The sequence below is a fragment of the Nothobranchius furzeri genome, chromosome 14 (genome assembly GCF_043380555.1).
Source record: "Nothobranchius furzeri strain GRZ-AD chromosome 14, NfurGRZ-RIMD1, whole genome shotgun sequence".
NCBI lineage: Eukaryota > Metazoa > Chordata > Actinopteri > Cyprinodontiformes > Nothobranchiidae > Nothobranchius > Nothobranchius furzeri.
The window spans coordinates 18,489,072-18,506,904 of NC_091754.1; the positions used below are offsets into that span (position 1 = coordinate 18,489,072).

A 17,833-nucleotide genomic window follows, 5' to 3' on the forward strand; every position below is an offset into this window, starting at 1 on the left:
TCAGAGGACGGAGAACAGACTCATCTCCGAGACGATCTCCATTGCGCACAGAGAGGTTTCATCGTTGAAGCTTCCCGTCGAATACTTACGCAGAGATTTTTGGTGCGTTTTGCCGCGGCGCAGAGGGACTTTCAACTTTCCGATGACAACTTATTGTGTGAGTACAGTTCCGAACAGCTCGGTGAAGCCCCAGCCTTCACGGGAGATGAGTAATTCACGACGCAGCGACTGATAAACCCGTAAGAACCTGCGGCTGGCGCGTTTGGACACCTCATCCTTAGCGTCGCCTGTTATTTTTATTTTTATTTTTAATTTAATTCGTTATTTTATTTTTTCTAATGGCTGCTGTCTTTGGGCTTTATGGATAACTCGTACATTATATTTTTCATGGCTGTAGAGCGCAGCAACAGCAGTGCGTGGCAAAAGAGGACAGCGCAAGTCTAATTGGGACGGACACGTTTCACTTTTATGTCCAAACAGAAGACACTGCGCACGGACACTAACCACAGCAACTACAGGCGAGACTTTCTACACAAACCGAGCCCTTCGTTATTTCTTTCTTCGTAGTATGTCTGCACTTCGAAAGAAATTTGGGGACGATTATCAGGTAGTGACCACCTCATCCAGCGGGTCTGGATTCAATCAGCCTCCCCCGGAGAAAAAGAAGAAGAGGCAGCGCTTCGTGGACAAGAACGGGCGATGCAACGTCCAGCATGGGAACCTGGGTGGTGAAACCAGCAGATACCTCTCAGACTTGTTCACAACACTGGTAGATTTGAAATGGCGCTGGAATCTGTTTATTTTCATCCTCACCTACACCGTGGCGTGGCTCTTCATGGCCTCCATGTGGTGGTTCATCGCCTACATCAGAGGAGACCTCAACAAGGCGCACAACGACAAGTACACTCCGTGCGTGGCCAACGTCTACAACTTCCCCTCGGCCTTCCTGTTCTTCATAGAGACCGAGGCCACGATAGGATACGGTTACAGATACATTACAGACAAATGCCCCGAGGGGATCATTCTCTTTCTTTTTCAGTCGATCCTCGGATCGATAGTCGACGCATTTCTGATCGGATGCATGTTCATCAAGATGTCTCAACCCAAGAAGAGGGCCGAGACGCTGATGTTCAGTGAACACGCAGCGATTTCCATGCGAGATGGGAAACTCACTCTCATGTTCAGGGTGGGCAACTTGCGTAATAGCCATATGGTGTCTGCACAGATCCGCTGCAAACTGCTGAAAGTAAGTGGGGGTACTTTTGGTGGGAGTTTGGTCTTTCTTTATCTCCACCTTCATAAATAACAACCAGCTGAGTTTTATTCTAAGAAACTGAGCAAAAAGGCCCATGCACCAGTGGTGGACCTAGAAAATAATGGAGGCATAATCCCAATACTCACATTGCCCCTATGTCTTATGTGAAGTGCACTTGGAGGAAGTGCGCAGTTGAGAGCATAACATACGTGTGCTGATTTAGGATATGGGAAATTGCGTCATTGATGCAACACTTGCTTGGATCTTTTTATCATCTTAAGTCGTAATTTGTGTAGTCAAACATGCAACGTTCACGTTCGTCATGTCCGATTTGCCATAACTATTAAGTTTATTGTTGCCAGCTGGGGTGGCCAGAAGGGTAACAAGGCTTTCTTTTAGGGTGACAAGGGCCTCCCTTTTCCACCCCAGTAGATCTGCCCCTGCCACAATAATGACTTAGTGACCAGAATGATACCCAGTTGTAGATATTAGTTTATAAAAAGCTTCCAGAATGCAAAAACACTCTTCTTCTTTGTAAAAACAAGTTAATGAGGTAAAAGATGTAAAAACTTTTCAGAAATGACAAGACTGCATGGAGCCAGCAAAAATGCAGTAAAAATGATAAATGCATCACGTTTACGGCTGTTTGAAGCCTTTTGTTTATGTTCTTGTTTCCATACAACTAAAAGTTCCAGAAAGGTAAGCAAGTCTGTTTTTATCCTAACGTGCAGCAATAAAGACAGACCAATTTAACTGGACCAAAGATGGAAGCCAGAATCAGATGTTTCTAAATTTCAACAGCTTTTTTATCTAATAGTGCATCAAATCCTTGCTAAAATCTGATTTTCTCATTCTATAAAGTCCATGGGAAGTTAAATATTTAAATATAAATACATTTATTTGTGTTTTAAACAAGCACAGAGATAAAGCTACAGATAACCCTGCCTTTCATCTTACCTTTTATCTCTCCCTTCATGCCTCCTCAGTCTCGCCAAACGCCCGAAGGCGAGTTTCTTCCTCTGGATCAGTTGGAGCTGGACGTTGGTTTCAGCACTGGGGCAGACCAGCTCTTCCTCGTCTCTCCGCTGACGATTTGCCATGTCATTGACACCAAAAGCCCCTTCTACGAGCTCTCGCAGAGGTCCATGCAAACAGAGCAGTTTGAGATTGTGGTGATTCTAGAAGGGATCGTAGAGACCACAGGTAGGTGAAATCAACACGCTTCCAGGGTCAGCTCAGGTCACTAGATGTTCAGAGTGAGGATGTGAAATGTTTTCACAACCAATCTTAGTTATGATATTGAGCATTTTCACAGCTTCTACTTGTTCATACTCAATATGGGCTCAATATTGAACTCTTGATTGCATTTTATTGATTTTCACTTTTGTAGCAGAAATCTATTCATCACAAATGTTGAATTTGCGTCCAGGTTTTTGGTGAAATCAGATGTTTGTGGATGTTTGGCAGGTTTTCAAGTGATGTATGAGTGTTGAGAGGCGTAACTCTTTCCTGGTCAATATTAGGATTAATAGACCCCCCCTCCAATTGGAAACACACTGCACTCTGCACGGGCTGCTGCTCTCAGAGGGCGCCATAATTTGCTTTCTAAGGCCCCTTCGGAGTTACAGAATTACATTTCCACAAAATGAGCAATGCCCCGAGAAGAATACTCCAATGTGGTCATTTTAAAATTCAATTGAGTATTTGACACAGTTGATAAAGTACTCCATGGAGCTCCCTTTGGTGCTACAGACTGAAAGGACCAGCTCAGAGACAGCAGCATATGGAGATGTGACACGAAGGCCTCTGGGCAAATGCTGCAGACGGTGATTAGTGAAGACGCTCGGTTCCTGATAGATATTTATGATTGAGATTCATTGCAGTTTTATTAAAGTTTTATTGTAGCTGAGTATTAACAGACACACAGCGTGACCCTTCAGCTCAGGGCATGCAGTATTTATGCAGGATCATTCTGTCGAGGGCAGACGTGTAAAAAAAAAAAGAACATTATGAAATGATATTAATACATGGTGCAATGCAGAATGAGAGCAGTGAAATGTGCTCAGCTTAGCATAATGAAACAATAATACTGACAAAACATGATTTAACATCAAACACAATCTTATTATTTTCATTAGACTTTGCTTGGTTTATGTTCTGCAGTTTTCTTCACATTCCTTGGATTTCAGGGTATTAAAGAAAACCCATTTCAGGAATGTGATTTATTTATAATCAGCAGATATTTATAGCACAACATTCCCACATCAGTGTGTCCATTTTTTCCCAAATACTTTGAGTTTGAAATGCTCAGAGCATCGTCGGTGGAAATGCTGATGCAGAAACAATCTATACTTAAAATTTGATGTACAGTGAAAGTCTAAATCCTTAGTCGCTTTCATTTCTGGCCAATGTAACTCTGTTTCCATGGCAACCTCTCCTTGAGTATTCTAGATTGCAGCACTGCACTAAACTTAGTGTGTGTGTGTTTTTTTTAATCTGAAGGTATAGGATTCATAACCTAATTTCTATAATGAATCAAGCGAACATGCGGTGTCGGACATGAAATGAGATGTCAGCAGCCTCACCTGTTATTAGGACGGATGTTATGTGAAGTATGAGGAGCGCACGGAAGACGTACGGTACCAGAAAGTGCTGCCAGAACAGGTTATACAGCAGAGAGAGAATAAGATCAAATATTTATGAGGCGGCTTGGTGTTTACTAGCAAAGAAAGCTGCCCAACTCACTGTGATGTGCGTGGAAACACACACACACACACACACACACACACACGCACGCACGCACGCACGCACGCACGCACACACACACACACACACACACACACACACACACACAGTACAGCACGACTTCACCTGGGCATCCTGCTGGATAATACCAGTAACAGACACAATTATATTTTCCCTTTTGGCCACCGCCTTCTTGAAGAGATCACACAAAAAATGGATTTCAGACTGAAAAGGAGGAGCGTGGAAGAGCTCTGATTTTTTCCATTTGCTGTAACCCCTACATAATATAAAAGGTACAGAGTTATTCTCCAGTCCCTTTGATTAGGAGGAGGTGTTTTTACGGTCATGAACTCAAGGTGCTTCATTTTCCAAACCAGACCTGCCGGATGTCTGATGACATCATATTTTTGTGTATGGGGCGCTGTTGAAAGAACTGATGACCTGAGCTTTGAATGCGTTAACAGGAGTAAGGGGCAGAAGTGTAATCTCAACAGGAAGTCAGGGTTAGGGTAAAAAAAAACAGACATTTTAGTTTCAAGGGCAAATTTAAAAGAGGTCCTTCACTTAATATTTTTAACACATTTGTGGGCCATTCCCATCTGTACCGGGTCGGCCCAGGCCGGGTATCTCCGGTCGGCCCTAGCCTGGCCCGGTTGATTCCACACATCCTTGTCTTAAGCCCGTGTGGGCTGATTCTACCCACCAATCAGAGGCTTGCTCTAATGGAAGGTGTGAATTTGCTGTCAGCAGTGGGCGTGTTGGCCCTGGTCGGCCTGAAGCAGACCCCCTCGAGAAGAGGGCTGAGAATGAGCCTTGGTTGGCCCGGAAAAATACCAGGCCACCCAGATATGTAAACAACCTACGCTACCCGGCCCGGGCCGACCCGGTACAGATGGGAATGGCCCTTTGCAGTGGTCTTTAGTAGGAGTGAATGTATTGCAAGTTGTATTTGGGATGCCTCTGTTTCAGCACGGAGAACTCAGCTGAAAGAGAAAGTAGCTTCAGACGGCAAGATTCTGAGTCCTTTTTTCTGGACATCTTGCCTCAGGTTGGCCAACAGCAATGCAACTCTACCACAAACTCTGTTTGCTCTGCAACGTTTATGTTTTATCTCCACAAATAACACCTGAAGGAGTTATTCCGTGTGTCGGGGTTGCTAACTGGCTTCTACTAGTTGAGACATTCTCTGCCCTTGTCTGGACGCTAAACCGACAACAACCATCCCTGTCGCGAGTCAATATGGGTGAGTCCAAGCGACAGCTTGACATAGATCTGTCAGGCTTTTCAAATCGTAGTATTTCATCTGGTTATTTTTTTTTAATCAGAAGCTAATGCAGGAGAAAGGTGTAGGGCACACTTTTTTGACTTACTGTCAAATACTAGTCTTTGCTTGTCATCTAGAACAGTGGTTCCTAACCTGGGGAACCCGAACCCCACAAGGGGGCGCCAAAGCCTCTCAGTGGGTCGTCAGGACCTCTCCACTTTAAGGGGTTAAAACTTCATTTATTACTTGTTTATAGCCTACATTTTGCCCACTTTTTTTTCATGAGTGAAAAGTTTACTGATATTAAGACAGGAAATAATTAGTACAGAAAGAGTAACACACTTTTAAGAACATTTTGCTCATCTCACTGTTTTATTTTCAAGTGTCAAAAGTTCATTAAAGATAGGACTGGTTGATTAATCACAGCGTTTACAGTAAATAATCTAGTATAAACAGTAATATACACATTTAAGTACATTTTGCTAAGTGTATTTTTTATGTGTCAAACGTTTATTGAAATGAATGATTGATTTATCGTTGTTTACAAGAAACAATGTGTTCAGAAAAGTAATACAAACTGTCAAGCACATTATGCTCTGTTTGGTTTTGTTAATGACTTTGTTCTGTACTGGAGCCTACTATTACTGTTATCTATTGAATCAAAGCATATTAAAATGTGCTTGAAGAATTTTATCATTTCTTAATAATGTTTGTACTGGAAGAGAGAATGGGAGGGGGTCGTCAGAAATTTTACTGGTAAAAACAGGGTCCCTTGGGAAAAAGGTTGGGGACCAAGAGCAATGACACTCACAGAACGGGAGTGAGAGGGTCATATTTTTGTTTAAAAAATAGACTTCAGTAACCACATTTGACCACAGGATGTCATTGTTAATTGCACCGTTAAACTCATATTTCTAGACAGTTTTGAGCGTCTGAGACAGAATCAGTAACAGGAACGGATCAGGAACACAGATTCCAGTTGGATGATGGGAGAATGGTCTACGAAGCTTCGGTCTGACCTAAATCAGCTTTGTATCTGTGAATTTCAGCCATTGCCATATGTTTGCTAATGCTGATCAGCTGTAACAGACATCTTGATTTGAGTTGACTCCAACATTTAATTATTTTTAGACGTCAGCGTAATCATTTGGCTTCTTCTATAAGTTTCTGGGTAAAGTGGGCAACAATAATCTGCAGATTTACATTTCAGGAAGTAATAAAAACCATCTGGTCCTCTAAAAGTGATGACATATGTGCCAAAATTCTAGTTTTATGATTTTCATTAATTCAACATAAAAATCATGAACACGCAACAGCGGAGAGAGACAAACTACCTAAAAACTTTCAGAGAAACACTTTTAGTAAGCAAAAGCTTCAAGTTTTTATTTATTTTGATCTCTCATATTGATTTAGTTGAATTATGGTTCAATTTATTTTCTAATATTTCAATTCAAAGCAGGTTGCATGCATTGATACTTTATTTAAGGTCCAGTCATTGAATCGACATTTTACAGTTTTAATCTAGAGTTTAACTTGGCCTTTGCAGTCTTGATTCATATCTTCTTTATGCATTTTGATTTGATTTGTTGGTGTGTTTTGGCCCATTACTTGTATGAGTTTCACTTACAAATCGTCAGCTGCAAAACTTAGCTTCACGTTTCAGTATAATGAAAAGAACTACTGATTAAATCTCAAGCCTTTTGAATGCACATAAATGCACGAAACCAGGTGCTATTAAACAATTTTTCCAAGCTGTGTTAAAATGTTTGCATAGATTGAGCCAAAACAACAAAGGAAAGGACTTGCACGCTGCAGGACTCTAAGGGGTATTTATTGAGCCAATGCTTAAAACATCTCCTTGGTGATTTTGCACAAAAAATTAACCTTACCTCTGCAGGACATAAACAGCTTCTGAGTTATAAGTATGTTGGACAAAATGATGCATGTTTTCTGACCTTTATTAGCCTATTTCTGTGGCATATTACATGCAAATATAGTGAGGTGAAAGTGACTTATAATAAATGTGTCTCGTATAAACAAGCAGGGGTGCAGCACATCATTATTTTTTTATTGGTAATATAATTTTAATCTTCATATTCTTGATGAACTTTGACGGTGCAAAATTATGCAAAAGGACAGAAATCCTTAGGTTGTCTTTATTTAATATGTGTTTAGTTGTTTAAGTAAGAACATAAGAGGCATCAATCAACAGACACAGACAAGAAATAACTGAAATAAAAAAATCTTTCAATCAACTATGAAACAAATTGGACAATTATTCTCAATATTTAATGGTTTTAAACATGGATCTCTAAACATGCTCTTCTGGTGTTCATTTACAAGGTCTTTTGATTTTGGGGTTCTCTCATGGATTTATCTGCATAATAATAATAATTCTAAATTCTAAAATTACCTGTTTTTTTGCATTTAAAAAGCTCCACATTTCTAAGACCCCCTCCCCCCTACCCCACCACTCACACACACACACACACACACACACTTAAGACCCACCTTGCCCTGATTGAATATCTGAAGGATAAAAAAAATGAAATGCGATGCAGCTTCTCTTTTCATGTGTGAGTTAGTCGCTAGGCTTGAATAGTTTAAATGTTTTAAGCTGATGCAGAAAGGAAGCAAAAAAATAAAAATAAAAAAAGCCCGGACTACATATCAGCCAATCCTGACAGATCAAGAGCAACGTCTTTTATGTAGATAAAAATAACTTCCAGAATAACGGAAGCTGAACGTTGCATATTTACATTCACAGAAACGTAAAGGAGAAAAGATTATGTCCTCTACAAAGGTCAGTGAAGATCCATGACTTTTATTTAAAATTTATAAACAGTAAAAAATAGGAAAAATTCTTTGAAGAGTAAGGCAGCAGAGAACCATTATTTCAGGAAAAACCACATTCTCCTTTCTCTAGCTTAGAGCAAAGCATTTCTCGAGCCTAAAAACCAAAACATTTGCAGGACAAAGTCTGCAGAAGCGAGTGGCAAAGTCTTACGATGTGTTTGCACAGCTCAAATAGTCCAGGATGTGATGAAGCACTGAGCAAACCTTACATCCTGACAATTAAATGTATGCTTTTCTTATCTCTTTGTCCAGTTATGTCATGGTGACAAATGTAGCGTCACATAAATCTAATTATTTAGAGACTAATCAGTAATCACCGAGTAATGCTGCCTCTTTTGGGCTACAGTTTGCTCAGTCAGAAGACTGGATTTAGGACACCTTATGGTTTATTAGTCAAAGTTATTTAAAACTAAAATTCTCCAACTGCAGCTGTTTTCTTAGAACCCTTTGTAAATTAATATTAATGTGCTAAAAATGTATTTTTATTTTATTAGCGTTTTGGGGCTGCAAAAGGTTCTGGGATTGGGCCACTTCTGCTTTGATTTTGCATGACTGCTCCATGCATGCTGGTATGGTTTTTCTCCCACTGATCAAAAATGTTTTTGTGGTTTAATAGCTAATATGAAACTGGCCTTATGTGTGAATATGAGTGTGTGCACCGTTGTTTTCATATATGTGGCTCAGGTGTCCTAGAATTTAAAGATGCAATTCCATTGTTGTTGTTGAACATGGGCAGCTTAGGTTGTTCAATGTCCAGCCCAAAAATGTTGTGCCAGCAATGGAGAAGTGGATCCTGCTAATGCTAGCCTGAGCTACTGCTAACTCTAGCTCAAGCTATTGCTAATGATAGACTGCATTATTGCTTACTGTAGCCTGAGCCAGGGCTGCCAACGTTTGAACATTTCAAAGAGTCTGGTAGGGTCTCCCATGTCAAATTGGTCTTAGGTGAAGGGTGAGACAAAGAACGGTTCAGAGGATCTTTCATGGATGTAAATTCAAAGAGTCGGAGTACCCGGCCCGGAGGGTTACCGGGGTCCCACCCTGGAGCAAGGCCTGGGGTTGGGGCCCTTGAGCGAGCGCCTAGTGGCCGGGCTTTCGCCCATGGGGCCCGGCCGAGCCCGGCCGGGCCCAGCCCGAACCGGATACATGGGCTCATCCAACTGTGGACCCACCACCCGCAGGAGAAACATGAAGGGTCCGGTGCAATGTGGATCGGGTGGCAGACCAAGGCGGGAGCCTTGGTGGTCCGATCCCTGGCCAGGGAACTGGTTTTTGGGACATGGAACATCATCTCGCTGGCGGGGAAGGAGCAGGAGCTTGTGGCAGAGGTTGAGCGGTACCGGCTAGATATAGTCGGACTCACCTCAACACATCGCATTGGCTCTGGAACCCAAGTCCTTGAGAGGGGGTGGACACTCTCCTTTGCTGGAGTTGCTCCGGGTCAGAGGCGGAGGGCTGTGGTTGGCTTTTTGTTAGCCCCAAGACTCTCTGCCTGTGTGTTGGGGTTTACCCCGGGGGACGAGAGGGTAGCTTCCCTGCGCCTTTGGGCCGGGGAACGGGTCCTGACTGTTGTTTGTGCTTATGGGCCAAATATCAGTTCAGAGTACCCACCCTTTTTGGAGTCCCTGGGACGAGTGCTAGATAGTGCTCCATCAGGGGACTCCATTGTCCTGCTGGGGGACTTCAATGCTCACGTGGGCAATGACAGCTTGACCTGGAGGGGTGTGATTGGGAGGAACGGCCCGCCTGATCTGAACTCGAGTGGTGTTTCGTTATTGGACTTCTGTGCAAGCCGCAGTTTGGCCATAACGAACACCATGTTCGAACATAAGGATGCCCATCGGTACACTTGGTACCAGGACAGCCTAGGCCGCAGGTCGATGATAGACTTTGTAGTCGTCTCAACTGACCTGCGGCCGTATGTTTTGGATACCCGAATGAAGAGAGGAGCGGAGCTGTCAAGTGATCACCACCTGGTGGTGAGTTGGATCAGATGGCAGGGGAAGATGCTGCGTAGACCTGGCAGACCCAAGCGCATAGTGAGGGTCACCCATCGTCCAGCTCCGGCAGAGCTTTGACCACGTCCCAAGAGCAGTGGGGGATATTGACTCCGATTGGGCCTTGTTCTACTCTGCGATTGTTGAGGCGGCTGTTGCTAGCTGTGGTCGGTGCTAGTTGTCGTGACAACCCCTGTACCCGCTGTTGGACACCAGAGGTTCGGGGAGCTGTCAGGCTGAAGAAGGAGGCCAACAGGGTGTTTTTTCTCTCTCTCTCTCTCTCTCTCTCTCTCTCTCTCTCTCTCTCTCTCTCTCTCTCTCTCTCTCTCTCTCTCTCTCTCTCTCTCTCTCTCTCTCTCTCTCTCTCTCTCTCTCTCTCTCTCTCTCTCTCTCTCTCTCTCTCTCTCTCTCTCTCTCTCTCTCTCTCTCTCTCTCTCTCTCTCTCTCTCTCTCTCTCTCTCTCTCTCTCTCTCTCTCTCTCTCTCTCTCTCTCTCTCTCTCTCTCTCTCTCTCTCTCTCTCTCTCTCTCTCTCTCTCTCTCTCTCTCTCTCTCTCTCTCTCTGAGAGATAAACAACAAAGAAGAATGCTGGAGCACACACGTTCCAGGATGTGCTAGGCAAGGTTAACCAGTCTTTCCATTGTACGGCTTTATTATGAGATTGTGTTTGGTTGTGCTCCTGTGCCATTGTAAGCCACAGCAAAGTTTCCTATGCTCGTGAAAAGATTAAAAAACAATTTTCAATTGTTAAAAACCTTGTTCAAGGGCATCTTTAACCTGTCCAAGGTGTACTATGCCTTTTGCCCAATCACTGCTGGAAATATGCGTCATCTCTCCCTAACCGTGCACTGGAACAATGGTAATGGAGACACAATCACATAAAAGGCTTCCATCAAAATGGTTTGGCCCCTAAAACTAACCAAAATGAAAATAAAAAACTCAACTGAAAAGGAAAAAAATCAGAAAGCAAGTGATAAATAACTCTCCTAAACAGTTTTATAAACTCAGGTCTCACAAGGTCTCTTACCCACGAATCAGCGATTTATAAGCAAACACTCTGAAATGACATTTGAAGTGTTTGCTGTCAGCATCTCCTATTGCAACAGCTGGTGCGCCAGGGCTCAAAGGACACCTATCTCAGAGATGTCAACGACTTTGACAAAACTCAGAATTTCTCACTTCGGTATAAGAACTGGCTGGTGGACTGAGTGAACACCTTGTATCCTTCTTTGCAGCCATGATTTTCCTGTAAAACGTAAAAAATGATCATTATAAAAGATAACCTGAAAAAAATAAAAGAAAGCTGATAACATCAGGTGCAGGGCGTTTTTGTTTGGTTTTAAAGATGATGATTCAGCATTTTCTATGAGACTAGATGAAATGCATTAGATATTTAGACAACACCAGTAATACCGCTCAACTGTATGAAGGCTTAAATCCCAAGCCAGAGGCAATCTGTTCATTAGTGAGATCCCAAAATAAAAATGTAGCTGCCAGTGACAGACATTTAAGTTACTATGAAACTAATCAGCAGCTAAATCCATTTCTGTGTGGATGCTGTAGACCACTTCCTATCTACACCACGAAGAGCCTGCACTTTACAGATTACAGTTATGACAACCAACAAAGATGAGCAAGCCAGTGATTTATTTCACCAAGGAGTAATTTTCATCACCAAGCAGAAAAAGAGGTCTGCCTGCACTTTATTCTGTCCCTGAAATTTTGTTCAGCGACTTATTTTTTTGGTTTAACAGAGAGGCAAAACACAGACAAAGTCTCTGAAGTGTTTTTCAAATTCACTCATCAGCTTTGAATCGCAATGATTCATGAGCATAAAGTGTATCATCGGCATAAATCCTTTATCTTCTGGAGATTTGTGACTTTCATGCAAATGTGTAAGAGTGTGATTGCTGCGCTCGCTGTGAAATTCATGAAAATGCAGCAAATAACTGGAAATGTTTTAAAGCACACGCTGTTACAGAGCATTTTTTTCGGATTCACAGGTGTGAAATTTACTCTGTAATGAATTTGGCTGTGTTTGGGTTCGTTTGTGTTCTTATGTTCGTTGGTTCTGCGAATTTGTCACTCTTTTGCTGACGCAGCAAAGCGGAAACACAGGGAAACATAAACATAAGCGTACTAAACATTAACCTTGTTTACTTTTCATTTCTTAATTGATCAATGAAGATGCCGGTTACAACATATTGTAACTTGGTTCTTTCTTTTTTCTTTTTTAAAGCTGCTTTGGCAAATCTGCAAAGCAATCTAGCTTTTAAACACAAGCACAGTCACAGACCTCTCACCCCTCCTGTCGATTATCATCCCTAGGCCACGCCCCCCTGATATGTGAATGCACATTGCCAGAGGGAACGAGATAGTGCTAGTCACCAGTCGCAGTTTTGTAGGTCCAAAAGCCTTTTGTTGTCTGTGAATTCAAATGGTGTTTTTATTTTCGAGACTCTGGTAGTTTGTCCTAAGGTTGAAGTGGTAGCAGCCGGCTGTTTCTCCTTCTCTGATATTACTGAGCAGAGAACCTCTCACACCAGTGGTGTTCTGTTGCTAAATGCACAGCCGTGTGATGAGTGGAGGACCCAGGTAAATGCAGGAGCGGGGTTGTTAAATGAGACAGACAAGCGGATGTTCCAATCCTTGGTTTTGATCCAAGCCGTGTTATTGGCTTAAGCTTTCAGACAAATGCAAAAGAACCACTCCATAATATTATTAAGATTATTATTAGAATTGTATTTTTTATACTATGTTTGAATGTTTTAGAGAAACATGAAACAATGTTTTATGCTAGCTTGTTTTTTTGCTGTAGTAGCTATAAGTAATAGCGATGTTTTCACTATTGGATTTTCGGGAAATTTCTGGAAGGCGACAGGGCTCGATCCTCTCAGCCTTTGTGTCTCCATACAAATCGACCCTTTCAGGATTTTGTAGACGCCAGCATATCGTGGCTGCTTTGGCAGTGAGTGTTGTCACTTATAGGGGCTGCATGGCTTTATTTTTTTTAAGTCGACAGTCAAATAATGAAAATCTAGTCGTCTTTGACTAATCATTGATGACGTCATACACCTGAAGAGGTTAAAACTGACGATGGGTGACCAAGCGTTTTTTTTTTCGACGCACGATGGGAGGCGATGCTCTGGCACGCCGTGATTGGCCCACTTTTTGACGCCTGCGGTAAAATGGAGATTTCACCGAATTGTGACCTTTACCCTCTTGATATTTAACCTTCCCCTCACCCCCACCCTAACCTTTACCAAGTATGTCAGTCTAAATTTTCCGTTAAGCGTGTTTGAGAGGAAGATGAAACGTGAAACAAAGCTTTGCATGCACAAGCTGGTTAAGGTTAGGATGGGGGTGAGGGGAAAGTTAAATTGCAAGAGGGTAAAGGTCATAATTCAGTCAAATGTCTGTTTTACCGCGGGCGTCAGATACCGACGCTATGGCACAGCGCGTTGCCCCCCGACGCGCAGGGACTCATCACCTGCTGTCTTTTCTGAGGACTCCATCTTGTCGGTCATTATCACGCGACAGCGACTAGTCTATAACAGGTATAAAAAGTCAGTACAGAGCAGTGAATTCGACTAGCCGACTAGTTGATACAACCTCTTGTCACTTAACATTAAAAAAAGTGGACGAGGAAAGTGGCTGTTTGCCATTAAAAGTAACGTTCAATGAGCAGATAAATGCTGTTTTTCTTGGTGCTCTATAGGAGACCACAACATGCCATCAAGTAATAGCCTGGCAAGCCATCCCAACTGTCTCTGCATGCTATTGGACAATGAACAACGTGATGTACACACCGCTACCGATGTCAATCAGGCAGTCCACCCTACACTGTTGAAAACAACACAAATACACATTTTACTTCTATCTGCTCTTGACTCAAAAAGAGCTCAAGTCTAAGTAGTCCAAAGTTGATGCCAAAGCTGTTTCAAATGAGCAGTCATCGTCTTTGTTGTTCCGCTCCATCGCATCATCCCACCCACCAGATAGAACGCTGTGATTGGCCCATCAAACCGTTAGAACCCTATGATTGGCCCACCTACAGGGTTGCAGAGGATTCACTGGAGAGTGGCTAGGCCAACATGCAGAGTGAAATCATTTTGCTTTGCTACTGTATGTCTAGATTTCTAGGCTAGTCAATGTCGGCATTGTTGGGGGGGATTTCTACCGCATCTACTGAGATTAGGATTGTAAAGCAACATTAACGCAGCTGTTTTTCTATTCCTCCCGTTCTGTTTCACCAGCAGCTTTTTCAATTTTACAAATTATGGTTGTTTAGCTAAGTTTGCTGAAATCATATCCCACTGTGTAACAACCAATCAGGATGAGTTTACCACGAATCCCGCCCAGCAACTCTTGAGGCATGTCAGAGTACATACCCCAATGCAAGTACTGGTTTGGTTCCTGAAATGGCCCAGAAAGTGGTGCTGTCAGGTCGACATTGTAAGATGGAGACAGGCACCTACCGAGAAGGTCCAATGAAATTAACTGGAAGTTCCAATGGTGGAAGTTGGCCTAATGTGATTATTTTAATAGCTTTGAACCCTTTTAGATACTGCTGCAAGACCTTCATATAAGTAACTCTTAGACAATTGAAGACACATTCAAAAGCAATAATTGGAGGTGGCAGAGGTGGTTGCATGCTGACAAGATTAGCTGGTATTGTTAATTTAACTATTTTTATGAGCATAACTGAGAAGTAAAGCAATGAATATCATTATGAATGTTTGGCTAGTAATTGAATTCACACGGAGGGTCCTATGTTAGACGTTTTTGTCAATAAATCTGCAAGAAAATAGTATTAAAGAATGGTTAAAAAATATTTGGGCCCACAATTCTTTCACTTAAGTTATTTAGCAACAAATATGCGTAAGGCATGCACTAGGAAAATAATATTGGGAGGAATAATTACTTTGATGTCAAATCAGTCGAGGAGTAAAGCCAGCCGGCATAATTAATTGGAAACATTTATTGCCACTGATTAGCAGAGCAGCCAGTGTCGTGGCTCGATCTGTTTCATCATCGGCGGCAGTAATTGAAATGAAAATCGAGAGCATTCTGTTGCACTAGAGGCTTGATGGTTTCATTCATGTGAGATAGAGACTGGAGCCCCACAGAGGTCCGAGGTCAGCTCAGAGCTTCGGTAAACACTGGTGAAAGTGAACCCTGGAGATGAGGCAGCGAAGCTGACCATAATTCTTTTAGAGTTATTACAGCGTGAGTGTGCCACCTCTCTGGTGTCACACTCCTTGGCTCAAGACTGCAGGTCGGGGGTAAACTGGGTTCAGTAGGGGAGTTTAAAGTAGCGGCTGAGGTAAGAACAGGGGTTTTCAATTAAATCTAATGTGCTCAAGGTGAGAGCTCCTGAGAAAAGTGTCCATCCCCTTTGAGCTTCACCTCTGCGACTGGAACGAAACACCAAATCTGCCGTAGGGCTCTTTTACTAAACTGTATTTCAGACATTGCTTTATTTGAAATTTGCTGCTTCAGTGCAAACTAAATGTGGTTGCTGTGCAGGTAAATGGTTGGATCATCATGTCAAGCCTGGATCAAAATACAAAAGATAGACATATTTCTATATTTTTATATTTTCTGTGAGTAATTCAAATTTCTAAAATGTTGTTTTTGCGTGTGCCTTCTTAGTGTTTTCTGCTGAAAATGACTGTCGGGACTGTGTGTAAATTTTATGAACAATTCTTGTTTCACTGGGTGTAAATAGCTCTTTGAACAATGTCAGTTGGGAAAAACAACAGTTTAAATTTACTGAACTGATGAGCTAATGGCAAGATTAAATGACTTAAATCGGAATATTTCCTCAATAAAATTTGGCTTTACTCCCAGCAGATTCATATTGCTTTCTTTAAAAAACGTAGAGCACATCACCTTCTTGCCAGAGTCTTTCTACACCAAAATTTCCTGTTTGAAAAATGTGCTACAAGGAGGTGTTGCATGGCGGAATCAGTGGATAGAGCCTCCTTCTGCAGCCCATAATCAGCACCATGGGCAGAGGCCCCACCTGGACCCCATGATCAGCACCGTGGACAGACATCCCTTTCTCCACCCCATGATCAGCACCACGGACAGAGACCCCCTTCAGCACCCCATGATCAGCACCACGGACAGAGCCCCCTTGTGCACTCCATGATCGCCACATTGTGCCCCATGATCAGCACCACGGACAGAGACTCCCCCTGCATCTAACAGCATTCGAGAGTTTAAAATGCCAAAGCTGCTAGTTGAAAAGGGAGTTTGGATCTGTGTCGACGCCTCTAGTTGCTCTGTTGTAACACCACTAGTGAACAAAATAGATGTAGTGCTTTATACATTTGTTTAATTTGCAGTAGTGCTAAGTTTGTTTGCTAGTATAGCCTTGAAGTCATAGGGAACTTTTTAGCCAATAGCAGTAGCAAATTCACTGTAGTGCAGAGATTTGGGGGTTACTTGCTCTTTAAGAATTAGGGTTGAAACAAGGTTTCCATTTTCAACAGCACTGTACACATTTGCAAGAAATTCTTGCAACAAAATGATAGCTGTATGCTAAAATACATAAATCAAGTGATAATATTTTAGCCTGTGTGTGGTGTTAATTTGTAAAATATTTCATAAACTACCAGAGGGTTTTCACAGGGTCTACAGCTGATTAACTTTTGGAGTCAACTCTGACTGTGTGAGATAGTGCAAACATTTTAAATGTTTCTTAATATAAGATGATCTTTGATCAAAACTCAATGTGTATTTCTGCAAGAAATACTAGGCCTTTAATGGCCCACATTTGTATTTGTATAGTGCCTTCTTAGGGTTCTAAAATCCCCCAAGGCGTGTCACAACACAGTCATTCACCCATTCATACACACATTCCCATGAATTTTGAAATTTACTGCAGTGTGTTACAATAACTGTACAAGAAAATCTAAATTTCTGAAGACCCCGGAGGGAGGCAACAATTGGTCTAATTAATGATGTGTTGGATTGTGTACAATTGGTTGAATTAGCAATTTCATTCTGCTCATTATGGCAAACAAGGAAAATCCTTTTTGCTAAATAATTCCAACCGTGAATCAGTTTGTCTCACTGTTTGACGGACTTTTTAAGCTCTTTAAGATTTATTGCCAAGCTGTGATTGTTGTGAATAGTCGCTAACTCAAATTCACAGTCGGAACAAATCTGCCAGCCTTTGCTCGCATATGTAATAAGAACTGCTGAACTGAGAATTACTAAATTAGAAAAACAAACGAGGGTATTTACCTGCTGTACTTGCAATAATTGTAGCAGGAATGAAGATAATGGGCACCATGGCAAACAGCTAAGACATTCCGGATTCATTATGGTTTTTAGATGAACTGTGCCGGCTTCCCAAAGGGGGTGCACGGTAATTGTGTCTTTAGGGATTTGTCAAGTCTCTGCTGGATGGCAATAAATCACTGGCAGAGGAGGCATGGTGGCAGACTGGGGATGAACCTGTTGTGTGACCAAAGCAGCAAGGCCACAGCTTCCATGTCACTTCCTTGAGAGTTTGAAATAACTGACCAGCTTTTGCTCGCCTTTGACTCAGTCTGAGGGGGACGCTTTGATGGTGATTTATAACACAAAGTGGAGAGCGCAGTATTTATGAGACTCGGGTCATAATGGAGGTTAGGCGCTCGTGACGAGTGCTGTGGCTGTTACTGAGATGGCTCGGCTCGCTTAAGAGTTTATCGCCCAGAGG

At 42.3% G+C, this 17,833-nt stretch overlaps 1 protein-coding gene across 1 annotated transcript in view; it reads left to right on the forward strand.

Annotated features, from left to right (window-relative positions):
* Positions 1–401: 401 nt before the first annotated feature.
* The window catches only part of kcnj3a (potassium inwardly rectifying channel subfamily J member 3a), a 31,177-nt gene continuing 13,745 nt past the window's right edge, over positions 402–17,833 (forward strand). Inside the window, exons 1-2 of the mRNA XM_015966622.3 lie at positions 402–1,246; positions 2,242–2,458. Of these exons, the coding sequence (XP_015822108.1) occupies positions 569–1,246; positions 2,242–2,458 (895 nt within the window). The 5' untranslated portion in view covers positions 402–568. The remainder of the gene's footprint in view (positions 1,247–2,241; positions 2,459–17,833) is intronic.